Source organism: Panthera tigris, chromosome D2 (genome assembly GCF_018350195.1).
Source record: "Panthera tigris isolate Pti1 chromosome D2, P.tigris_Pti1_mat1.1, whole genome shotgun sequence".
NCBI lineage: Eukaryota > Metazoa > Chordata > Mammalia > Carnivora > Felidae > Panthera > Panthera tigris.
This window is the reverse complement of record NC_056670.1, coordinates 52,503,691-52,519,489: the sequence shown is the minus strand read 5'-3', so window position 1 is coordinate 52,519,489 and position 15,799 is coordinate 52,503,691. Positions and strand designations below refer to the sequence as shown.

General features: G+C 38.3%; 1 protein-coding gene across 8 annotated transcripts in view; it reads right to left on the bottom strand.

Moving 5' to 3' along the window:
- Positions 1 to 51: 51 nt before the first annotated feature.
- Positions 52 to 15,799, bottom strand: part of EXOC6 (exocyst complex component 6) — a 299,891-nt gene continuing 284,143 nt past the window's right edge. For 5 of the 8 annotated variants that reach the window (XM_042960757.1, XM_007080097.3, XM_042960756.1 and 2 more), the window contains 2 exons: positions 4,033 to 4,145; positions 56 to 2,441 (listed from right to left, as the gene is read on the bottom strand). In XM_042960757.1, coding sequence (XP_042816691.1) covers positions 2,309 to 2,441; positions 4,033 to 4,145 — 246 coding nt within the window. In that variant the 3' untranslated portion in view covers positions 56 to 2,308. Of the gene's footprint in view, positions 2,442 to 4,032; positions 4,146 to 15,799 lie in introns of all 8 variants that reach the window. The other 3 variants (XM_042960755.1, XM_042960754.1, XM_042960760.1) reach the window with 2 other exon arrangements.

The following is a 15,799-nucleotide window of genomic DNA, read 5'->3' as shown; positions in this document are numbered from 1 at the left end:
CAACGTGACGTGCCCATGCATATTTAAAGCCCTCCGAGCAGAGTAGTGATTGGAGGCGGTGGGCAGCGGCACGCTCACCCAGGGACGAGGAGTAAGGAGTGGCAGCCGCCGCGGCGCTCCGGCTGGGCTGGGGGCCGCGCCCCGCGCCGATCCTCGGGCGGGGCCTGCGATTTCGCGCCAGAAGTGCCCGGCTGTACGCCGCAGCCCCGCGGGTGGGCGAACCCCGCGCTCTCGGCTAACGCGGGCTCTGTGGCATCCCCACCCTCGGGGTTGCAGGTGCCCCTTCCCCTTCCGGCACTGCAAGGTGAAAGGGTTATCCCCTTTGCTCTGTTTCAGTTCCCAGGGAAACCGGGGTCTTAGATGCCTCGCATTGCAAGCACCTACAAGGGGTAGCCGGGGTCGAGATTCCCGGGCATCCCCACACCGCCCCGGTTTCTGACCTACCACTTCGGGACCCCTTCAAAACATGGTCGTGCGTGTCACTGCTGCCCAGAGCTTCACTGAGACACCCTAGTCCCACCAGAGGTAGAGATCTCCGGGCGCCCTACGGGTCTCAAGGGCCGATTTCACCGTTCCTTCCCACTCCGGAGGCCACCCCGCTCGACCCCAGTCAGTCTACCTGGTTGCTTCTCCGTTTTGTGTGGGTCCGTCCGAGGGCTCCAAATGCCCCAGGGTTCGTGCGGGTCCCTACAGTGCCACCCGCGGGTTGGCGGGAAGGGGGCGGGATGTTGTATGTATTATAGAAGAAAGGGAACCCCACACCATCACCGCCGTGGACCCACGGTGGTCTACTGCAAGCAGTCCTAAGGCGGCGTCTCTCCGGATCCGGGGACGCCTCAAAGAAAGCCAGAGAGAGACATCCCGAATGCCCTGCAGGGCTGGGTAAGGCGCGCGAGGGGCAGCCACATTCCACAGTCTTCAAAAAGAGCTAGCTGTTCACCGCTCTCTTCTAATTTCCAGATTTTATTGTGCCTGAAGAATTACCATGTTCTCCATGTAGGTTTTTTTTTTTTTTTAAATGTGCAGTACTTTAGGATTGAGGCGGTCAATAAATACTTGTATCTTTGTTTTGGTGACACTCCCCATTCCAATAACTAGGGAATAACATCAGTCTTTCTGAAGGAAGCAGTTATTTTAAATCAGGAAGCTCTGAATAGATGCAATAGCAATGCATTTTCAACTTGCTCAACATTTTTAATATTTCATCACAAAATCAAGAAATGTACATATAATTCTTTACACTTATTTTACAGAGTTAAGTATAAGTTTCTTACAGGCATAAATCCTGAAGATGGAAAAGAAATATTCAGCATAAATACAATGAGAAGAAAGTTGCGATCAGACTGATATTATCATTAGGACCATGGTGGTAATTTACACAGAAGAAAATGTACGTTCATTTCAGATTTTCCAGAGTTCATTTGGTTTGGCTTGTTTCCATACCGCGGACAGGTACTGAGATCTGCTACTGAAGAAAGGAACCTGAGCCCTGTGGTAACTTCTGTGTGTAGGAACATATCTACCCTAGCACAAGCAGCACCTCAAGTAGCTTACCCCACTTCGTTCCTGCCTTCTTTTAACTTGAATCAAACCAAACCAAATAAATCCTAGAATGGGGTCAGCTACAAACAATATAGTTAGAAATATTAACCCTGCTCAACAGCAACACTGCATCTCAAGAAAATACAAACACCTTTTCTTCATATTCAGAACCATTAAATTAAACCATCCAAGGAGAACAAATAATTCATATTCTTACAGAAATCAAGTTTGATTTCAGGGACCTTTAAAGATTTGTATACCACCCCCTGCCGAATCTGCAGAACTGGAAAATTTAGTCTACTTAAATCATATTGAGATGAAAATAAAAGTTAACAGTCACAAAATGACAGTGAAATACTCCCATATCAGACATGATTGCATTCCAAAACTGGATACTGATGAAAAAGAACCCAGAAAAATCATTCAAGTCTGAATAGAAAAAAATACTTATATGTAGAGGCATATAAGGTTTTTCTAATGTATTTACAATCAATTTCATATACAATTTTTGACCTGATTTATATGTTTTACCTTTTTTCCCTAAAAGTGAAAAAAATTAATGTCACCTTTTCCACATATAAAATAGTATCCAATTATTTAAAAATCCGTAGAAATGATATTTTTATTGTTTCTTGTTTACTCTCTCATTAGTGTCTTTTTTCTACTCCATTTTTTAATTCTGCAACCAAATTACTGTATCATGACCTGTGCCTGTTAGAGATCAATGTTGAATCACAGATTTGGTGTCACTGAGTGCAATCGAAGTCTAGGTGTGCTGGGACATACCATTCACCAAACTTCTTAGCTGTTTCACGACTGTCTCTATCAACTTCTGTTTGTCTCGATCATTCTTCCTGAACTGAGCAAATATGTTGTTCTTTTTGCTAGTATCCTTCATCCTAGGAATATATGTGAATGGAGAGGCTTGGTAAAAGGAAATTAAAAGCTATGCTGTCATAAGTAAATTATCTTGGCATGCTCTGAATTATCTCACACCAGTCCTATGCTTGAAAAATATTCTTCAAAGAAAATAGGTACTAATAAAAATACATAGATAGCAACCACACAAAAAATTAGCAGCTTCATTTTACATTCTATATGAAGTAGTGTTTTTGCATTAGTATGTAAATCTAAAGTATGTTACATTTTCTAATATCATACTATTTTCTAATATCATTCCACAAAGTATGCTAAAATACATACCCTCTATGGACTCTGCAAATCACATTCATAACAAGACAAGGTGAAAGAAAAATAACATTAGAAAATTTAAAGCAATATTTATTTATTTGTTTTTGGCCTCAGTAGTGTTTCATGATATGGTAAATTTACATTTATTTTATTTAAAAAAAATTTTTTTTAACGTTTTATTTATTTTTGAGACAGAGACAGAGCATGAACGGGGGAGGGGCAGAGAGAGAGGGAGACACAGAATCGGAAGCAGGCTCCAGGCTCTGAGCCATCAGCCCAGAGCCCGACGCGGGGCTCGAACTCACGGACCGCGAGATCGTGACCTGAGCTGAAGTCGGCCGCTTAACCGACTGAGCCACCCAGGCGCCCCTACATTTATTTTTTTTTTTTTTTTTTTTTTTTTTTTAAATTTTTTTTTTTTTCAACATTTTTTTATTTATTTTTGGGACAGAGAGAGACAGAGCATGAACGGGGGAGGGGCAGAGAGAGAGGGAGACACAGAATCGGAAACAGGCTCCAGGCTCCGAGCCATCAGCCCAGAGCCTGACGCGGGGCTCGAACTCACGGACCGCGAGATCGTGACCTGGCTGAAGTCGGACGCTCAACCGACTGCGCCACCCAGGCGCCCCACCCCTACATTTATTTTAAACATCTCACATCAAATACATCACAGATATTTGAAATGTGGGAAAATAATAGATATTTTTCATACTGATAACCTAAAATGAAATATGATTAAGCGAAAGGAAAATCTGTCACATAGTGAGGGAAAAGTAACCCCTAAACTTCTGTCATTTTTAATTGGACAAGATGCACCAGCAAATGTCCTGTTACTTCAGTTCTTACTATTTTATTTTTTCTATTTATTTTTTTTTTATCACATACTTCTCTATCTGCACAAAGAATCCAAGTCCATCATGGTAGGATATCGACAGCAAACATGCCAATTGCTAGCCACATTTTACAAAACACCTTCTTTTCTGTGTTATACCATTAAAAAAAAAAGTTCCAATTCTCACTCATCTCCAGTAAACGTATTCCTAAGGCCAATTAAGCCTGCTATTGAGGATGCAATAGGAAAATTTTTGTTCACATGAACATAAACAGCAATCTCATATAAAAACTACACCAACACTGCACCAAGAAAGAAAGAGGCTTATGTTTTGGCCATTAAAATGGACTGAGCTTTTAAGCTCCATTTAGACATTTCTCTTTTGTTGAAAATCTCTAGTTCTTCAATCATCACTAAATCACAAAATGCTAAAATGTTATGCAAAAATGTTTTCAGAATATACTCACTTCTCCAAAAGAGTAAGAGCTGTGTTTGGATTCACCCGAAGGTACTTAGAAGCAGGCTGTCCATAATCAGCGAGATAAGTAGACCAATCCCAAACCATAAACAGGTCAAGGAGCTGAGGAAGACAGGGCAAAAATGTTAAACCAACTTTTGAGTATTTATCCACAGCTAACACATAAAGTATATGTCATTCTTGATCCTTGATCTTAATGTGCCCTCCTTCCTAGGTGGAACAGAATAAGGAATTCAATTTTTAAACTTTATCATTAACTATACTTTATAACCAAAATAGCATGTACTATCTTTTTACTTTTGAAATTCCTAAATTGGCAGGGGATGATTTTCTAATACGGCACCTGATTGCATTTTCAAACAAGTGTACAATAATAAACACACTGTTCATAGAATTATATTAACACTTGTACTGATGTATAGAGATTTAATCTTTACACATTATTCAGTTTATACTCATTTAATTAGTAAGGGTTGGTGCTACTACCTGTTTGAAGAATTTCAAAGAACTTAAATTGAACCTTTTTTCTTAGAGGTTAAGTATGTTTACCTTTCAAAGAAGCCGTTTGTACCTAGACTTTTCCCAAAGTAATTTAAACCAAAAGCTCAGATAATCTCAATTAAGTGCATTAAACAACCTCTGCTGAATTCTCCCTGGTGACAGATCCTCAGTAGTGTTATGAAATGTGGGCTTCAGGACTCAGCCTGTTAACTCTAGGCAATCATTTTGTATAAACAAACAACAACAAAAAGAAGCCCTCTTGTATTCCATAGTGTTTTAAAATTGACTATTTGCTTTATAATCTCCAGTGAGAATTGTTGTCAAATATGGAAGTAATCTTTTAAAAGCAATGCCATGCCTAAACCAAAGCACCAAACTCCTTATCCAACTTTAAAACCCTAATCTCCCTTAAGCCATTTAAAACCAACTTCCTATCCCCATTTGAATTGTTTCAGAAAGCTAAATACTTTACTTACTACCTTCCTTCAGTTTTTATATTATTCTTTCTTCTTGTTTTTTAACTCACTTTATAAGTAAGGGGTGTACTGGTTTTGCTTCCAATTGAAGGAAGCATTTGTATTTACTCATAGGACATGTGAGCCAACCCATGGGCCCTAAGAGGGATAAAACTTCTGGGGTGATTAAAACCTAAACAAAGGTTACAAGAAACTAGCTCTTCTATAGGAAGGTAATGGACTTGTTTGACTCTTTTCTTATCTAACATAGAGACTTCCCTGTAAAAGGGTGAAAATTCTATAATGAAAATATTAACTGTTACTAATAAAATAAAAACCATTCTATTTTCCTTTGGACAATATTCTAGGCTACATCCAAAGTTAAAACATGGGTACAGGATCTACACCGAAACAATGTTAAAAGAATATATTGTCTGAGAGAGAGAAGTTATTTAAAGTTTAAATTTATTTAAACTTCTGTGTAATTTTTGACTCTTGCTTGGCAACAAGTACAGTTTTCCCTCCTTGTGAAAGGAGGGAAAAGTTATTTCCACACACACCCACGGTGAAAATGAAAACTGGCATAACGTCTCTGGAATGTGATTTTGTAATACCTGGTTAAGAACTTTATAGAAATGGTCGTTCTTTTTGATTCAGTAATCCTACTTCTAGGAATCGAACCTCAGGAAACAGTAATAAAGGTAGAGAACAATGATATTAATCTCAAAAATGTTATTTGTGTTATCAAAAAACTGAAGGGGAAAAAAACACCTGAAAACGTCCAAATCTCAATATTAAGAGAATGGTTAAGTAGTAAGGTGTATCTATCTGTAAGATGAATATCATGTAGTTATTAAAATTGATGTTCACACAAAATTTTAAGTATCTGTTAAGATGCTTATGCTAAACGTTCCTACTAAAATTACATAAAAACCCATCAAAAAAGACTGGAAGCAAATTTGACTGAATGCTAAGAATGGTTGTTATTTGTGCGGTAGGATTATGGGCAACTGTTGTCGTCTTCTTTATTTTCATAACATCCCACAATGGACACGTATTAACTCTGAGTTAGAAATAAAGTTTGCCTATTTATATATTAAAATAAATTTCAATAATAAATACTCCTCACACAGTTGTTAACAAAAGCCTCATTCTGAAGGATTCTTCTTTTAGGTATAAGTATGTTTGCACAAGTGTGTGTGGGCATGCGCACAGTCAGCAGAAAGTAACCACTTAATATACTGGCTGTAATCTCCCTTTCTTTCCAGAAGGCATTAGCAACATGACCTTTGGGATTTGGAAGAGGAAGAAGCCTTAAAATAAGTCTCTTTTTCTCTTGGGCTGATCTACCCCCAGGTGGGAAAGGAGGAGTCCACTTAATGAATTTAAAACCTACACCAACTCCAGCTGTGAATACAGAATTGACTCTTTTACACAACAGCACAAAAACAGATAAAGAAATACTATGCTTACAATTTTCACAAACTTCACAAATGCTTAAAATTTCACAATTTTCACATATTCATATGCAAGTCTCTTATCACTAGAAATAACAGGAACCATAAAATTTAACCTGCTTGCCTCCATGCAGACAAGTCTAATCTACATACTTTCAAATTTATACTAATACTTTATAGAAATACTCACCGTGCATCATTAACTTGTAGATATCTAAGGAAATCTGCATAAGTCTGCACATTCATGGTTAAGTAATATATTACCAATGTGGATAAAAGGCCAAGAATCTAGATAAGATTCATTTATTCATTCAACAAATATTGACTGCCCACCTTTTTTCTTTTTAATGTTTGTTTTTGAGAGAGAGAGAGAGGGAAACAGAAGGGCAGGGAGACAAAGAATATGAAGCAGGCTCCAGGCTCTGAGCTGTCAGCACATAGCCTAACGCGGGGCTCGAACTCACTGAACCCACGAGATCATCACTGAGCTGAAGTCTCATGCTTGACTGACTGAGCCACCCAGGCACCCCTCAAATTTTCATTGAAAGTCCAGCTAGTTAACATACAGGTAAGCTCCAATCAATTTAGCATGAAGATAGAAGCTACTGATTTCTTAGGAGCAAGTGACTGGTTGCTCATTATTCTCAGCCAACAAACCCAGTGGCTATAGACTCCAGCACCATTCTGTGTCTGTGCCCCAAAGGATGCATACACATGAGTGCAGAGGAAATACAGGGCCAGGAAGCACACTGATCCCATAGTCTGATTTCTCATTTCCATGTGTGTAAGGATTTTTCAAAAGCAGAATACTGCATTTAATAAGTAAATAGAAACAAACTTCACAAAGCTAGGCAGCCAAACTCATAGTGTGTCCAACAGAATGTAACCACTCAAGAGATATTCAAGAGGTAACTAATTGATGATGCCAGACTATTCCAAGTTTACCTGGGAGCTTTTTCCTTAGGCTTCTCAAAGTATAAAACTTGAACACCCTACAGACTTCTCTGGCTGATGCTCACAGCTTCCTGAAAAAGGTCAACGTTGGTCTGTGGACAAACTAGGGTGAGTGAATGCAGTCAACTGACTTCCCTCCACTGCTCCCAGTCTTTCCCTGGGGCACTGGTAAAGAAAATAGTTTCCCTCAAAGTAAAGAATTGGGTCTAATGTTAGTAGAGTTAAATCATCTTCCTAGAGAAAACACTAATATTTCTGAATGGTCTATCAGTGTCCTTCATCCCTAACTATTACAAGGTCCTGTTTCACTTTTTTAAATTGAAGTAGAATTGATATACAATATCCTATTGGTTTCAGGTATACATTGTAGTGATTTGTTATTTTTATACATCACAAAATGATCCCCAAGGTAAGTCTAGTTACCATCTGTCACCATACAAAGTATTACAATATTAATGACTATATATCCTATGCTGTACATCACATTCCCATCATTTATTTATTTTACAACTGGAAGTCTGTACAACTAAGTAATCCCTTTTACTTAGTGTGCCAACCCCCCCAATCACTCCCCTCTCTGGTAACCACCAATTGATTTCCTGTACCTATGAGTTTATGTCTGTTTTCTTTGCTCATTTGTTTTTTTAGATTCCACAGTGAAATCATACAGTATTTGTCTTTCTCTGACTTAGTTCATTCAGCATAATACTCTCTAGGTCCATTTATGTTATCACAAATAGTAAGACTTCATTATTTTTTATGGCCGAGCAATTTTCCATTATATATATATATATATATATATATATATATATATATAATATATTAGATTTATATATATATAATATACATATATTAGATTTATATATATATATTAGATATATATATATACACCACAGCTTCTTTATCCATTTATCTGTTGATGGATACTGTTGATGGATACTTAGGTTGCTTCCATTATCTTGGCGACTATAAATTATGCCACAATGAACATACTGGGTGTATACAGCTCTTCAAATTGGTGTTTTTGTTTCTTTGGATAAATACCCAGAAGTGGAATTGCTGGATTTTATGACAGTTCTATTTTTAATTTTTTGAGGAACCTCCACACTGCTGTCCATGGTGGCTGCATCAATTTATATTCCTACCAACAGTGCACAAGGGTTCCCTTTTCTTCACATCCTTGCCAACACTTGTTATTTTTCTGTCTTTTTGAGAACAGCTATTCTCATAGGTGTGAGGTTACATCTCATAGTGGTTTTGATTTGCATTTCCCTGATGATTAGTGATGTTGAGCACTTTTTCATGTGCCCATTGGCTATCTGTAGATCTTCTTTGGAAAAATGTCTATTCAAATCCTTTGCCCAATTTTTAACTGGATTGTTTAGTGTGTGTACACACACACACACAAACACACACACACACACACACTTTCACACCCACACTAAGTTATGTACGTTTTTTACATATTTTGGATATTAACCCTTTATCAAATGTATGATTTGCAAATATCTTCTCCCATTCGCTAGGTTGTCTTTTTGTTTTGTTGACAGTCTCCTTTGCTCTGCAAAAGCGTTTTAGTTTGATATAATCCCATTTTTTAAAGTACAGATCCACTGAAGCAAAAGATATAACACAAAGCTAGGACATTATTCTTGGGTCCTACCTAACCTTATGCCAGGCAGTTATGGCATGAGCCCATTTTTATAGGCTGCTACCCATGCCTGCTTTGACCAAAAGGCATGTTCCCTGGTTTTTGGAGTGGTTTAAAAAGAACACAACTGCTCTGGAGCCACAGTGTGATAGGAAGGGATGAAGAAACTGGAGTGGTGCCAGAAAAAAAATCACTGACACTCACCTTCACTCTACACAGTCATAGCCTTGGGGTCTACCTCTCACATCTGGTCAGGTTTCACAGGATGCACTATATCCTTAATATTAAAACCTAAATTATGGAAAACCTCAATTCTCTACCTTAAGCTTTGCTCCCTTCAGATGGCAGTACACAAACAATACATTTGTTATTAATTACACAAAATCTCTCTCAGTCTTGTAAATAAACAGTAAGACACAGCTTTGACAGGTGAATTTATTAATTAACATATATACCTGAAATTCAAAGATGTAGATCAAACATGAACAAAAACAAAAATCTTCCCTAGATTATTCAAAAGCAATTTTACAATTACTTATTAAAGGATAAAGTCAGGTATATTATAATGAAAATTGGTATTAAGTTCTATAAATGGGTTTGTTCCAATAGTCAAGTAAAGTAATTCTACCTTAAATCCTTTTGGGAAGTAAGCAAAGTATGGATCATACAAAAATGAATAGCAAAATAATATGCCTCAGTTCTATCTCATCATGATTTATAAGATTACCTAAAATTAGTATCCTAACTTCTTTTTTCACCAAGGATTCAAAAATACCCTTCATAACTAATCTGATAACATAAAGTAGATTTATGCCAATATCTGTAAGTGAGTTGTAAGTTTCACTTCCTCAGCATTCCTTGTGTGTGTCCAGCAAACAATAAGATTCAGCCTTAAGGAAAGAAATGGTTGCATGGGTGGTCCCATTTATATGCTCAAAATAGTTGAATCGCTTCAGAATCACTGAAGAATTCATGTGTGTCAAAGCATTTGGCTTGCTGACAGTTTCTTATCCTGTCTCACTCCTGGTCTACCCCCCAAGAAACTTGGGGTCTTGGACCTGTTGAAACCACTTTATGCAACTGACACAATGAATCTAGGCCAACTTAAAACCATTCTATGGAACTCTTGAAGTGACTTTCTGTCTTTGTAAAAGTGAACCCAGATTGCCAGGTCATTTTTTCCTTGAATCTGGTTTAACTTTCTTTGTTTTGAGTCTTTTGGGTTTTGCTTTTGAAGCACCTCAGGGGCAGTGACCCAAGACAGAAGATAAATAAAGTTAAGCCAACCTCAAGAGAAAAGCAATTGGGGATACCAGGTTTGCTTTTGTAAATGTGAACAGTGACCTGGGGGCTCAGGGTCAACCTTAGTCCCCCAAATTCCCTTTTCCAAACACCAATTCCACCTGGGATCTCAGAGTTGCTCTGCAGATTCCAAAAGTAAAGCAGAAGATCATTTTTCCTTTGCCTCCAAAACACAAAGCCAATGCAAGGGTTCCTAGAGCGCTTTGGAGATTTAAACAACAACAAAAATCCTAAACCATAATACAGCTTTAACAAAGAAATATGAACAAGTAGTCACTGGGGATTCAAGAAAACTGGATCTTACTAAATTAACCCAATGGGGGGAAATACAAGTCTCCTTTTTTCAAACAGATATTAAAATCAAATGATGAGCTTAGTATAATTTTTAAAGCTCTTAGCTCTACCCCCTTTCCAGCTACCTGAAAACACCACATTTGGAGAATTCCATATGAAGCACAGAAGAGAAATTTAAGTAGCAGCCAGAAAGTACCTAGGCAAAAACTGTAAAGAAGCAGTATAGTGCCTCCATCCACATCACTTTTTGCCTTCAGGGGTTAATTGTCCTTATGCTGCCTCACACTCTCTGATACACCTGACCCCTAACCCATGCCTGCCCTCTTCAAATGTCCCATGTGCCAAACCTGTTCTCAGTCAGCCTTTCCACGCCCACCTACGTAGGACCAAGAGCAAGCTCTGGGCACGGCCCTCTGCAGAGACCTTTTAATAGCACTGATCTCTTCAGGTTATTTCACTCAGATGAACTGCACACAGAAGAAGAATGTTCTCAAGGTATTTAAAAAAAATTTTTTTTAACGTTTATTTATTATTGAGAGACAGAACGTGAACAGGGGAGGGGCAGAGAGAGAGGGAGACACAGAATCCGAAGAGGGCTCCAGGCCTTGAGCTGTCAGCACAGAGCCCGATGCGGGGCTCGAACCCACAAATGGTAAGATCAGACCAAAGCAGGACGCTCGACTGACTGAGCCACCCAGGCACCCTTCAAAGTATTTTTGATGGTAAGCTATATAGTAGTCAGAGATAAACTAATTGGGTGGGTTCAGAATTTGGGAGAAGAGGCAAAAAAATGGGATTTATGTAATCAGATTTGTACATATCCACATTTGCTTTAATTGTTTGGTCACTATCATAGCTAAAATGGCATACAAATACATGCTATGTGTGGTTTTATGTGTTTAATTTCTTTATTAAAATTAATTTTACCAAGTAATAAATGGTTAATAATCAAATAAAGCCTATCATAGGGGCACCTGGGTGGCTCAGTTGGTTAAGTGTCCAACTTTGGCTCAGGTTATGATCTCACAGTTTGTGAGTTTGAGCCCCGCGTCAGGCTCTGTGCTGACAGCTCACAGCCTGGAGCCTGCTTTGGATTCTGTCCCTTCTCTCTCTGCCCCTCCCCACTTGTGTTCTATCTCTCTCTGCCTCTCAAAAATAAATAAATGTAAATAAATAAATAAATAAATAAATAAATAAATAAATATTAAAAAAAACAAAGCCTATCATAAAAAATGATAGTCCACTGCCCTACCCTTCCCATTCTCAGAAGCAATCAACGTTTAACTACTTCTGTTTTTAATTATGGTGATTACTTCAGTGTCTCTATGCTTATTTTTCTAGTTTTTTAAAAGTTTATTTATTTTGAGAGAGAGAGAGAGCACGAACAAGCAGGGGGAAGGGGGGGAGAGAGAGAGAGAGAGAGAGAGAGAGAGAGAGAGAGAACGCATCTCAAGCAGGCTCTGTTCAACACGGAGCCCAATGCAGGGCTCAATCTCACGACAGCGAGATCACAACCTGAGTCGCTATCAAGAGTTGGACACTTAACGGACTGAGCCATTCAGGTACCCCTCTAATTTTTGATTTATCAGCTTGCAGCTATCACATATGATGGTTTACCTTAATTATACAACCTTCCTATTTTTGGTAGCTGGCACAATTTTTCTCCATATTTTGCTTTTATAAATTTATGAAATATATATAATCTTTTATAAATAATATATAAAAATATATATTATAAAAATATAAAATATAATTAAACTTCTTGCTATGTCACCTTAAAAATGTTTTTTTTTTAAATTTTTTTTTAACGTTTTATTTATTTTTGAGACAGGGAGAGACAGAGCATGAACAGGGGAGGGTCAGAGAGAGGGAGTCACAGAGTCTGAAACAGGCTCCAGGCTCTGAGCTGTCAGCACAGAGCCCGACGCGGGGCTCGAACTCACGGACTGTGAGATCATGACCTGAGACGAAGTCGGCCGCTTAACCGACTGAGCCACCTAGGCGCCCCTGTCACCTTAAAAATGTTTTAAGACAGCTTTGAGATATATTTCACATACAATACAATTCATCCATTTAAAGGGTACAAATCAGAGGCGCCTGGGTTGCTCAATCGGGTAAGTGTCTGACTTCAGCTCAGGTCATGATCTCACAGCTCGTGGGTTTGAGCCCCACGTTGGGCACTGTGCTTACAGCTCGGAGCCTGGAGCCTGCTTCAGATTCTGTGTCTCCCTCTCTCTGCTTCTCTCCTGCTTGCACTCTGCCTGTCTTTCTCTCTCTCTTAATAATAAAAATAAGCATTAGAAAAAATAAAGTCTACAAATCAATGGTTTTTAATATACTCACAGAGTTGTGCAGCCATCTCAATCAATTTCAGAACATTTCTCTCATCCAAAAGAATTCCCATGCCATTAGCAGTCACTCTCCAAACAGGGGTCATATAACATGTGGTCTTCTGTAAGGAGCTTCTGTCACTTAGCATAATGTCTTCAAGGTTCATCCACATTGTAGCATGTGTCAGTACTTCATTCCTTTTTATTGTCAAATAATATTCTATTGTATGGTACCAGCTTTGTTTATCCATTCATCAGTTAATGGACATTGGGTTATTTCCATTTTTCAGCTATTATGAATGATACTCCTGTGAATGTTCATATACAAGTTTTGTGTGGATATATGTTTTCATTTTTCTTGGGTATATACCTGGGAGTAGAACTTGTTTCATAAACTTTTAAGAGGATCTTTCGACTCTCCATTTAGTAATATAAGAAATTAACACCTGAGGGGCACCTGGGTGGCTTAGTTGGCTAAGCGTCCGACTTCAGCTCTGGTCATGATCTCGCAGTTTGGTGAGTTCAAGCCCTGCATCCAGCTCTGTGCTGACAGCTCAGAGCCTGGAGCCTGCTTCAATTCTGTGTCTCCCTCTCTCTCTCTGCCCCTCCCCTGCTTGCACTCTGTCTCTCTCTCTCTCTCAAAAATAAATGCTAACAAAAATTAAAAAAAGAAAAAGACATTAATTTCTGGTTGAGTTTTAAAATAATCCTTTGGCAATTGGGGTTTAAATTATGTATACTACATATTTAAACCCAAATAACAATAGATGTTTAACTAAAGTTTCCTTGAATTTATTTATAAATGCAGAAAGATGTTAATGAAATCATTATCAAGAATTTTGCTAGCCTCTATTTCTGAAAAGCAAAATCCCTATATTTTCCAAAACAGGAAAGAAAATCTCAAATAGTTTCCTCAGGTACATTTACCTGAAATAGTTGAGTATGACTTTGATTTTTATAATACCTTTACATATATACTTGGCTTGTTTTTCTTTGGTCGTGAGAATACCTAGTTCCGCTTCCTGATATTGAAAGGTGGGTTACACAGTGAACAACAGAACCTACCTAATTACCCAAACCAGAAATGTGCATACGGTCTGCTTTGACTCCTCTCTTTTACAACTCCAGAATCTAACTTATTACCAAATCATGCCAATTTAACCTCCTAAATATTTCTTGAATTCACTTGCTTCCTACTTTCCATCCCTACTACTACTGCTATCTTAGTTCAGATATCATAATCTCTACCCTGGGGACTTTGGTCTTGGCTATCCCTTCTAATAATGCAGATCTATCAATCTCCACACTGCTTCCAGAGAGATCCAGCTAAAATACAAATGTGATCACACCATTCACTTGCTTAAAACCATCAATGGCTTCCCAACTTTTTCAAGATAAAGTTCAGGTTGTTTAATATGACATGCAAGGTGATCTTGCACCTACCTATTCCAGGTTGGTGAGGAGGAAAAATCTTGGTCTAACTGGACTAAGAATCAAATTGACATGAGACAGATTAAGTGGAGAAAATTAAATAACTAACCTATGGAGAATCTACACAGGCATGCAAATTTCAAAGACAATGAGCAAACATGAACCTTAAATGAGCTAGAGACAGCTGAAGGGTCTGAGGATACAAAGGGAAGAAGGACCATTAGCAGGAAGGAGATGTCTGGAAAACAAAGGTTGCCCTATTATGCAGAGAAGTATCTTAGGTGAAAGGGAATCGCTGTTAATAGCACTCTTCCTGGTACAAACTGGCAGTTGAGGGGGAGGTAAGGAGGTTTTCCTGTATCTGCTGGGTTTTAATTGATTTTAATGCAAAATAGTGTTCATGCCAAAGTGGCTCATCTTGGGTTGGCCTACCCTTGGCCCCTACAAGGTCAACCTTTTGGCTTCCTCTCCCGCCTTGTAATTTAAACTCCTATACAAGGAACTCCTAATAGTTCCCTTAAAAACCATGATGACCCCCAAGACATTGCTCATTTTCTTCTCTGTGTGGAGTCCCCTTCCCCTTCTTTGCCACCCGTGTAACTCTTTATTCCATAACATTTAAATCTCTTAAAATTTAAATCTTGCCTCTCTTAAGAAGCCTCCCCAGAACATTTTGGGATGGTTTTCTGTTCCTCTTTCGTGTCCTCAGAGAACCTGCCACATCTCTATCATGGAATTTTTCACAGTATATTGATGCATCTGCTGACCCGCTAGAGAAGTAAATATTGCCTTTACTTCCTCCTAATAGTGTACTTTGTAAGTGCCTCAAAACTGGCAGTTTGTGTTGCTTGTATGTGTATCTTCATATTTGGCCCCATACCTGGTATACAGTAGGCACCAAGTAAATGTATAATGAGATAAACTACATAGGTTACCTTTTGACACAGAATTTTGTGAGTCTACAGTGAACTCACTTCTGATATACTAATAAGATGGCTATGATATCTACTTTAATGTGAACTATTAATAATCTCTGAATTTTTGATAATGTTTTAATTATTCTGAAAGCTAACCTATTTATTGACTGATTTAATTTGTCCTAAATGCACTAAAAATGAACTAAAAATATTTCACAACTAAAGTTCTGCTCCTGAGATTACCTTTTGTAAACCAGTGATACCACCATTGAGCATGTTAAATAAACATTCCCAAGTCATACCTTTGATTTTCTGTCCAGATTCATTATATCAGCTGCCACACTTATGTAACAGGTAGTTTACGTAATGACTTCACCAGTAAAGCTCTCACTTCTAATACTCAGAAAATCAAACCATGAAACTCATAGTAAGAGGTGTTCACTAGACTTTCAATTCTCTAAGTC